The 10,165-nt window shown below is 35.2% G+C and overlaps 1 protein-coding gene across 2 annotated transcripts in view; it reads right to left on the bottom strand.

Moving 5' to 3' along the window:
• Nucleotides 1-747: 747 nt before the first annotated feature.
• LOC107688557 (carnitine O-palmitoyltransferase 1, liver isoform-like) overlaps nucleotides 748-10,165 on the bottom strand; it is a 26,215-nt gene continuing 16,797 nt past the window's right edge. For both annotated transcript variants that reach the window (XM_016486256.1, XM_016486257.1), the window contains exons 10-19: nucleotides 8,955-9,150; nucleotides 7,711-7,899; nucleotides 5,601-5,706; nucleotides 4,096-4,212; nucleotides 3,842-4,006; nucleotides 3,630-3,764; nucleotides 3,387-3,539; nucleotides 3,191-3,304; nucleotides 2,352-2,444; nucleotides 748-1,927 (exon numbers count right to left, since the gene is read on the bottom strand). In XM_016486256.1, the coding sequence (XP_016341742.1) occupies nucleotides 1,838-1,927; nucleotides 2,352-2,444; nucleotides 3,191-3,304; nucleotides 3,387-3,539; nucleotides 3,630-3,764; nucleotides 3,842-4,006; nucleotides 4,096-4,212; nucleotides 5,601-5,706; nucleotides 7,711-7,899; nucleotides 8,955-9,150 (1,358 nt within the window). In that variant the 3' untranslated portion in view covers nucleotides 748-1,837. The remainder of the gene's footprint in view (nucleotides 1,928-2,351; nucleotides 2,445-3,190; nucleotides 3,305-3,386; nucleotides 3,540-3,629; nucleotides 3,765-3,841; nucleotides 4,007-4,095; nucleotides 4,213-5,600; nucleotides 5,707-7,710; nucleotides 7,900-8,954; nucleotides 9,151-10,165) is intronic.

Genomic DNA, 10,165 nt, shown 5'->3' with positions numbered 1-10,165 from the left:
ACTCTGGCCTTCGAGATCCACTTTACTGAAGAGTTTAGAGCCAACTCTAATCAAACCCACCTGAACAAGCTAATTCAATTCTTCAGGATTACTAGAACATTACATGCAGATGGGTTTGAACAAGGTTGGAACCTTGTTCAAAGGCTGAGGTTGGAGGTTGGAGTCTGAGGTTGGAACTCCTGCCACAGTTCTTGTTCGTTGCGCTAAATTTTTAATCACTGTACCTTTGTTTTAAGACAATTCCTCATAGTAAAGTATACTTCATAGATGTGTCATGTGAGTGTCTTTTTAATTTTCAGGCTGTTATTTAATATCAGTAGTGTATTTCGCCATCTAGTGGTGGCATAAGCTTAACGCCTTAGTACAGGACTTTCTACTCCTGCTCCTGGAAGGCCACTGTCCTGCAGAGTTCAGCTCCAACACTCATGCCTGGAAGTTTCTAGTAATCCCGAAGACCTTGATTAGCTGGTTCATGTGTTTAATTAGGGTTGGAACTAAACTCCGCAGGACAGTGGCCCTCCAGGAGCAGGTTTGGACACACATTACAAGTATTTGTAATATTACTTGAATAGTGATATATGCATATGTATTTGCTTTATTTCATGACTATACTCCATAAAACACACACCACAATGTGAAAAACTAAATTTCAGTGAAACAATGTCAAAAAACCTTGAAATATAGGGAAATAATATATACTTTCAGTGCCCATTTTCCATAATCAAATCAAATGTGACGTATACAGATCAGATCAGTCTTAAAAGTCAACTTTTATTGTTGAAATGTGTTTTGAATTATTACAGTAACAATGCCAACCAGTTCCTATATCACACCTTTGCTGCAAAAATGAGGTCTATTGAGGAAAATATGATACAAATATATTTGATACATTGCACAACACATCAAGTTAAGTGACACTTTCCCTTTAAATTGTATTCGTTTTCATTCATGTTTACAGTAAAGAATAATTATTATTCATTGAATCCTTAAGCACACTTTCAGAAATGTTTGATGAGGAACCGGTAAATAAATAGCAAACTTTTCTATCACTGAGAAACAACATATACAGAACAAAATCTTATTATCCCTTATACCTGTGAATTAATGATTTTTGGCTTAGTTGGTAGTGCACTCATGAACATATAGCTAAATTATTACATTATTTGGAGTGTTGTTTACGTGATGGTGAATCTATTAAATAAATGAAAATAACTGTATATATGATAATGTTCACACTCTGCTGCAATTCTTTGATCATGCTTAAATACAAAAACACAAGTGAAAGAAAAATATGTACCATTGCCCTATATGTTTGTAATATTTGGCCTGTCTTCCCTGTATAGCTTCCCCTGTATCCCTGTAACCTGCCAAAGTGTTACTTCAGAAACAATTCAAGTCACAATAAAGTGAATAAATTAGTTGAAAACCTGAGTCTAGGTCATGTCTGAGTCATGTTTCAAAAGGTGAAAGTCTGAATGTACAGCAGCACAAAACGCCAACAGGTTTTCCCGGATCTTCTGAAGAACATTTCTCGCCCATTCACATTCGTTCGAGATTAAGGCAACAGTGGATGAATACATCCCAGTACAACAAAAAAAACCCCCTAAGTCATACAGTCTGATATAATTCCCAAATCACAAAGTATGTCTTCTCCTTTACACTCTACACAATGCAATTTCATCAAATGCCCAGATACCATCCTCTGTCCTGTTTAAATGACCATTATTTGAACTTTAATTAAAACCAACAATTACTCTGTACATGCCTAAGGAGCATCAGCCCTCTGTTTAAAATATTTTTTTCCCTTTTGAGAAATGAGAAAACAAGAAGAGACAGATCACTTGTTGCTAGCTTTGTTGTCAAACTGGAAAAGATCCAACATATCAAGCATTGCCTGCCTAATGTTACTTCCAAAGCGGTGAGAGTCCTATAAATCACAAGAAAACGGGAACATTTTTATTTTACATATGTACAGAATTATTACAAATAAACAGAATTATGATATCATATTTTAAATTATTTTAACAATTGATATAATTAATATGAATATACAGTACCATTCAAAAGTTGCTAAGATTTTTTAATGTTTCTGAAATAAGTCATTAAAAAGTCAATTTAAAGTAACTTCTCTGTTTTAATATGTTTTAAATGTTTTTATAACGTCACTTTTGACCAATTTAATGAATCCTAGCTGAATTAATTGGATGCTGAATAACTGATTTCTTAAAAAAAAACACCTTTCAAAAACTACTTTATATTTAATTATTAATTGTATAAAAATAATAACAACTATAATTACTATTATGTATATTTTATCATATTTTATATTAGATGTAATAAATTGAACCCACCGTCTCTGGGCTGGAGTGTTTGCTGGATATGTGGAAGTTGATGAGATCTTCTCCAAGAATAATATATGATACACCATAACCGTCATCAGCAACCTAAACAACACACATATTGGTCACATATTGGCAAAACGAAACGAAACAAAAGAAACGAAACAAAACGAAACGAAACAAAACAAAACAAAACAAAAAACAAAACAAAACAAAACAAAACACTGTTTTCTTTATAAACCTTGAACACATATTATTAAACTATGTAAAAAAAATAAATAAATAACAGTCAAAAACAAAACCTAAAATTATGGCTATATATATTCAAAAGTTTGGGTAAAACAAGTAACAAAGAAATTAATAATTTTATTCAAAAAAGATGCATTAAGTTGATATATAATAACAGTAAAGACATTTATAATGTTATAAAAAGTTTATATCACAATTACCATAAAAATATGAAGCAGCACAACTGTTTTCAACATATAATACGAAATGTTTCTTCAGCATCAAATCAGGATATTAGAATGATTTCTAAAGGATCATGTGACACGGAAGACTGGAGTAATGATGCTGAAAATTCAGCTTTGCATCACAGGAATAAATTACATTTTAACATATGTTCAAATAGAAAACAGTTACTTTAGATTGTAATAATATTTCAAAATATTACTGTTTTTACTGCATTCTTGATCCAATAAATGCAGCCTTGGTGAGAATAAAAGACATCTTTCAAAAACATTCAATTAATCTTGCCACCCAAAACTTTTACAATACTGTAAACCAAGAGTTGAGTTTTCACTGAATCATGTCTAGGTAGGACAGAGTGTTAGAAACAAAATTGAACTTACAGGTCCAAATCCACCTCCGCTGGTGACGTATTCTGGATGCCTCTTTAAATCAAACAGATCGACCTGTTGGAGAGGAGTCTGACTGGTGGACAATCTCCAGGGCTCGGACAACACCTACAACAAACCCAACGTATCACTATCAAATGTGATGAGTCTATGAAATGGATTGCATTTTAGCTTGTGGCGTATCTCACACCTCTTTAAGAAAAGCCGAATCTTCACCGAGGTACTTTGACACCAGGTAGAGGCAGAAAAGATGGCGGTCGATGCCCTTTCCTGTCATGGCCAGTCTGTATAAGTCCTGATGCTTTTCTGCCGCCACTTTCAACAGCTTCAACTTCTCTTCTCTCTGAGGAAAAAAACAAAAAAACATTGTGGAATTAGCAGGAATTAGCAAACACACTTGCTGAAACTAGCTGGCCATTAAAGTCAATCCCACCGTTGCTTTGTCATTCATCATGGCACGGACAAAATCACAGGTCTGAGTGGTGCAGGAGCGCACAGTCTCAGTGCGGCCCTCTCTGAACAGACGAGTCATGGAGGCTTCGTACGTAAGGCAGAACTTGCCTTTATCCTACAGGAGGACAATGTGTACATATTACACAGAAGCCTGAGGAAAAATCCAAAGAATCGCTGAAGAATCGCTCGTACCCTGAAGTGCGCCAGCTGGAGGGCGATCTGAATGAAGCCGTCGGGACTTGTCTTGCATTTCTTGATCAGGCCTTTTCCAAAGTCGTTGAAGGGGATGATGTGCATGTCAACATCGTCCGCCAGAGCTTTAGCCACTTTCAGAGAACTGTTGATCACTGCCTGGCCCTGTGAAGGAACAAGGCCGCTCCTTGTTAAATTATATAGTGGATGAAAGTACAGCATGATTAAAATGCACAGTAAACATTTGAACTGACCTCCTCTGGGATGTCCCATTGCAGTCTCTGGGGTCCCGGCAGGTTTGGATGGGGGTTTCCTTTGCAGTGTCCATCCTCAGTATAGCCCAGTCTCACTGGATCCGATGACAAGACATGCTGCCATAATACAAACAAAAACATTTTAAATATCACATGACATATACTACCTTTTTTGCAAGAATTTAGTACTTTTATTCAGCAGGGATGCATTAAACTGATCAAAAGTGACAGTAAAGACATTTATAATGTTACAAAAAAACTATTTCAAATAAATGCTGAAGAATCATGAAATCATGAAGGAATGTATCATGGTTATTATATTAAGCAGCACAACTGTTTTCAACACTGATAATAATATTAGATATGTCCTGAGCAGCAAATCAGCATATTAGAATGATTTCTGAAGGATCATGTGATACTGAACACTAATGTAATGATGCTGAAAATTCAGCTTTGCATCAAAGGAATAAACTACATTTTAAAATATATTCAAATAGACAACAGCTATTTAAAATTGTAAAAAATATTTCACAATATTACTGTTTTACTGAGCCTTTCTAAAATATTTAAATATCTTACTGAGCCCAAACTTTTGAATATTAGTGTAGATGTTTAAAATGTTTGAACACCATAAATTTGTCTGATTTTCACACAAAGCTATATTATGACATGAGAAGTCTTGAAATATATAGCGCAAGAGTCATATTGACCACTTTTACGGTGCTTTTTTTTTATATTTGGAGCTTGACAGTCTTAATTGTCATCCACTTTCATTGTATGAACAAGAGCAACCAGGATATGTTGAATATCTGCAGAATATCTCATTTTGTGTTGCTCACAGGAAAGAACAGGGTCATACAGAGTTTGGAACAACATGAAGGTAGATTTTTGAAATGAAGGTAGAGATTTAGAAAATGATGACAGATTTTACATTTTTTGGTGAACCATCCCTTTAAAGGAATAGTTCACCCAAAATGAACATTGTGTGTCATCAATTCCTCACCCCCACCTGTATGACTTTCTTTCAACTGTTGAACACAAAAGATGATTTTTTTTGTAGAATGTTGGTAACGAACAGCTGACGGTAGTCAGTATTTTTTTTCCCCATACTATGGAAGTCACTGTCTACCATCAACTGTTTGGTTACAAACATTTTTCAAAATATGTGTTCAACAGAAGAAAGAAAATCACACAGGTTTGGAACAACAGGAGAGTGAGGAATTGATGACACAATGTTCATTTTTTGGGTGAACTATACTTTTAAGGTCACATGAGAAGATTAGGGTGCCCCCTATAGGCAGCACACCAAGAGTTCATATTACTGTGCTGAGGCTAATTTGTATAATTATACCAATGGAAAAACAAACATGAATTTGTGCAATAAGTGACTCAAATATTTGCATTGCACTTATATAAAAATGTGATTTTGTCAAATATGAATTTTCTTTCTTACCAAAACAGCTCATGCATATCAATATCTTAATGAATTGATTTACAGTATTCACCTCCCACAAATGGCCAACGATGGGCGCATCGGCCCAGGAGTGTTCTGCATTCAATCCCATAGTGCCGTTCTTGAACACAATCAGATTGAAAGACTTGTCAAACCACCTGGAGACAAAAAACACACACACGATAAAGTGAAAAAAAACTTAAAACATATACTACCGTTCAAAACTTTGGGGTCTGTAAGATTTTTTTTTTTTAAATAAGTCTCATATGCTCTTATCTGCCTTTCAATCACAAAACCTCATGGACCGCAACCAGTCTGGCTTCAGAAGTGGACATTCAACCGAGACTGCCTTGCTCTTGGTTGTTGAAGCCCTAAGACTGGCAAGAGCGGCTTTCAAATCTTCAATACTTATCTTGCTGGATCTGACACTCAACTCTACCTCTCATTCCATCCTGATGATCCGACGATAGCTGCTCGCATCTCAGTTTGTCTAACAGACATTTCTTGCTGGATGAAGGACCATCACCTTCAACTCAACCTGACCAAGACAGAACTGCTTGTGGTTTCAACCAAACCATCACTTCATCACAATTTCACCATCCAGCCAGGCGCATCAACCATAACTCCTTCAAACACAGCCAGAAACCTTGGAGTTGTGAATGATGATCAGCTGACTTTCTCAGACCACATTGCTAAAACTGCCCGGTCCTGCAGATTTGCTTTATACAACATTAGGAAGATCAGGCCCTTTCTTTCTGAACATGCTACAAAACTCCTTGTTCAAGCTCTTGTTTTTTCTCAGACTGGACTATTGCAATGCTCTCTTGGCAGGTCTTCCAGCCAGTTCTATCAAACCTATACAACTAATCCAGAATGCGGCTGCAAGATTAGTCTTTAATGAGCCGAAAAGAGCACATGCCACACCTCTGTTCATCAATTTGCACTGGCTACCAATAGCTGCTCGCATAAAATTCAAGGCATTGATGTTTGCCTACAAAACTACCACTGGCTCTGCACCCCTTTACCAATATTCACTACTTCAGACTTATGTGCCCTCTAGAAGCTTGCGTTCTGCAAGTGAACGGCGCATGATAGTGCCATCCCAAAGAGGTACAAAATCACTTTCATGGACTTTTACCTTTAACTGTTCCCTGCTGGTGGAATGACCTGCCCAACTCAAGTCTTTAGCCATCTTCAAGAAACGGCTAAAGATACATCTCTTCTATCTACACTTGACCCTCTAACACTTGAACTCTCTATTCTATTTCTATTCTTACTAGATTTATTTTTTATTTTTTAAAGAGCCTCTAACACTAGCATTCTCTATTCTTTTTCTATTCTATCTTTTTTTTTTTTTTTTATTTATTATAAAAATGACCCTCTAACACTAGCATTCTCTGTTCTTTTTCTATTCTTTTGACTTGTTTTATTTTATTACTCAAAAAAAAGAAGAAAAAAGAAAGACCCTCTAACACTAGCATTCCCTATTCTTTTTCTATTCTATCTCCTTGTTACGTGCATTGCATTAGGCTAACTGAGACTTGTCACAGCACTTACATATTATTGCCCTTTTGTTGGTTTTGACTGCTTTTATTGTCCTCATTTGTAAGTCATTTGGATAAAAGCGTCTGCTAAATGACTAAATGTAAATGTAATGTAATGTTCAGCAAGGCTAAATTTCTTTGATCAAAAATACAGTTAAAACAGTAATATTCTGGGATATTATTACAATTTAACTGTTTTCTATTGTAATATATGTTCAAATTTAATTTATTCCTGTGATGCAAAGCTGAATTTTCAGCATCATTACTCTAGACTTCAGTGTCATTTCTTAGAAACATTTCTTATTATTATCAATGTTGAAAGCAGTTTTTGCTGCTTAATATTTTTACGAAAAATGTGATGCATTTTTTTTCAGGATTCTTTCATAAATAGAAAGTTCCAAAGAACAGCATTTATTTGAAATATTGTAACAATGCAGTCAATTGAGTCCTTGCTAAATAAATTAATATTTTAAAATAATCTATTAGTATTAATTAATTAAGAAATCTTACGGACCCCAAACTTTTAAACAGAACATTAAATTAACAGAAATATATTATGGTTCACAATAAGTGATTTTATAACCCAATTTAATTATAACCAAGCGAGATCGTAGTCACCTGTCATAGCATTTTCCATGGAGCAGAGATTTGCCATAGCTGTCCAGTGACTGCACCGAATTCTCTGGATCGTAACGCTGTTCGGTGTCATCCAGAGTAACAAAGAAAGCCGCTTTCTCCACAGAATCCAGAGACTGCTTGTTCTTCCCTTGACTGAAGAACTGTGAGCGGGCTTTGGCCCAGGGATCTCTGGGTAATGGGGAACAAAAGCAGAGATAAAATCACTTGGCTCTTTGCGTGTTCTTTAATGGGCTTTGATCACATTTAAGTGAACAGAAAGAGAAGAAACAGCATCTGGTTCATGAATGAAAGAAATTTATAGCTTTAGCAGCCACAGAAAGTCCACAGTTAAAAGAAACCTTATTTCCTTAATATAAAAATATTTATTTTCTTTTTTACAACATAATTTTGTATTATTATTTACCAAATATTTATTTATAAGATATTTGTAAAATTAAACTAACAATTAAATTAATTAAAGGGGTCATATTCTGCGATTTCAAATTTTCCTTTCTCTTTGGAGTGTTACAAGCTGTTGGTGCATAAAGAAGATCTGTAAAGTTGCAAAGACTAAAGTCTCAAATCCAAAGAGATATTCTTTATAAAAGTTAAGAGTTAACCACGCCTACCTAAAACGCCTCGTTCTAACACGCCCCCACATACCTACATCACTATGTGGGAAGATTTGCATAACGCCGCCCAAATGTTCACGCAAAGAAAGAAGGCGTAACTTTTATTCTCACTGTAGTATTGTTGTTCACGCCATGTCGTGAAGGCGCTGTGTGTTTCGTTGTGAAAGTGAAACTACTTTGTTTGGCCTTCCAAAAGAGGACGATATCTGCTTCGTCATGCCTGGAGCTGATCCTTGCTGGTTGCTGAGGAAATACAACAACTTTGCTCTGTGGATCCAGTATGTGGAAAATAATGTGTTTTTTGAACCTTAAACCGCATAAACACATTTAATTACACCAAATACACAAAATAATGTTCTTTTTAGGAACATCATATGACCCCTTTAAAAAATTTTTTTTTAAATAATATTATATTATATATGCATTATATTATTATATATAATATTATATATTAAAAATACAATATAATGTTGTATTGTCATTTACCAAATATTCGTAAAATTAAATTAACAATTAAATTAATTAAAAAAAGTAAATAATTTACTTAAATAAGTAATAATAATAAAACAAATTATTAAAAATAAAATAAAAATAATAAAAATGAGCAGTCACCTGTCGCCCGCTGTCAAAGCGGCAAGCAGCTCCTCTCCTGGATGAGGTTCGGATTTGTCCGCCAAGATCCTTTCAATCTGCTGCTCAATTTCTCGAGGCAACAGCAGCCGTCCGTCATAAAACAGCCACACCTTGAAAAAGCGCCCCTTGTGATACACAGCGATGTGTTTGCTCTCGTTCATGTGCTGAAGGACGTCTGATGAAGAATACGGACGAGAGGATGGATGTGTATCAATGTGCATGAAAACAAAGTAACATTATTCTGTAGTTCATCCAATAATTATTTGTGCAGTTTAAATGAGGTAAAATGTGTTATTTTTTGGCTGTTTTTGTCAAGGGTTAAATGATTAATGGTGGTCAGTAGACAATGATGAGAAAAGCAAAAGGTGAGGTAAAAAAAGGCAAAGTAGATGAGAAGAAAGACCAAACAAAGGCTTGCTATAGCCCCCCTAAAATGACTACTCAGCCCATCTAAAATTTTGCGATTAGCTCCATAAACTACACGAATTCGTGATCGCCTCAGTCCCCTTAAAATTTCATCTGAAAATGGCGGCAGACACCGATTGGCTCCTCCACGTCTTTCAGCGCGTTCTTTTTCAATCCGCAGACCGCGGCGGCGCAGAGCGAGAAACAGAGGACAAGGGGTGTGTTTATCGATAGATTGTTATAATATCTGCATCTGTGCAGTTCTTTGTCATAAATCCAGTTTACAAAATATCATGGGGGAGCAATAATCGGTTCCCCATCTACTGTAGCCTAAGTTTTCACTGCGTTCAACCCCATCACCACAGCTGTTTCCTCCAGCGAAAATGAAGCACATATGAACGCATATTGCCATTTTCATTTGAAAATGTAACTTTCAATATAATACACATTGCAGTGCATGTGGCAAATAGGTTTGCATAATTGAACTAAGGAAAGAGGGATGTACTAGAAATGCAAACAGTAAACATTTGTGTTTGTACAGTAAACAGGTGTGTGTGAGAGATCATGAAGACTTGAATTTGACTTATTCAGTACTCAAATGTTATACCTATCTATGCAATACAGTGGAATACTGCAGTAAGTTTATTATATGACCCCTATTAATCAAACATTTTTTAATTTATTTATATATATATATATATATATATATATATATATATATATATTAGGTTTTGAATTTTTTCTCTTTAAAGAGTTGCTATGCAGTAAACAAGCATGTTTTTGTG

The sequence above is a fragment of the Sinocyclocheilus anshuiensis genome, unplaced genomic scaffold (genome assembly GCF_001515605.1).
Source record: "Sinocyclocheilus anshuiensis isolate Anshui unplaced genomic scaffold, SAMN03320099.WGS_v1.1 scaffold521, whole genome shotgun sequence".
NCBI lineage: Eukaryota > Metazoa > Chordata > Actinopteri > Cypriniformes > Cyprinidae > Sinocyclocheilus > Sinocyclocheilus anshuiensis.
This window is presented reverse-complemented; position numbering and strand designations above follow the sequence as displayed.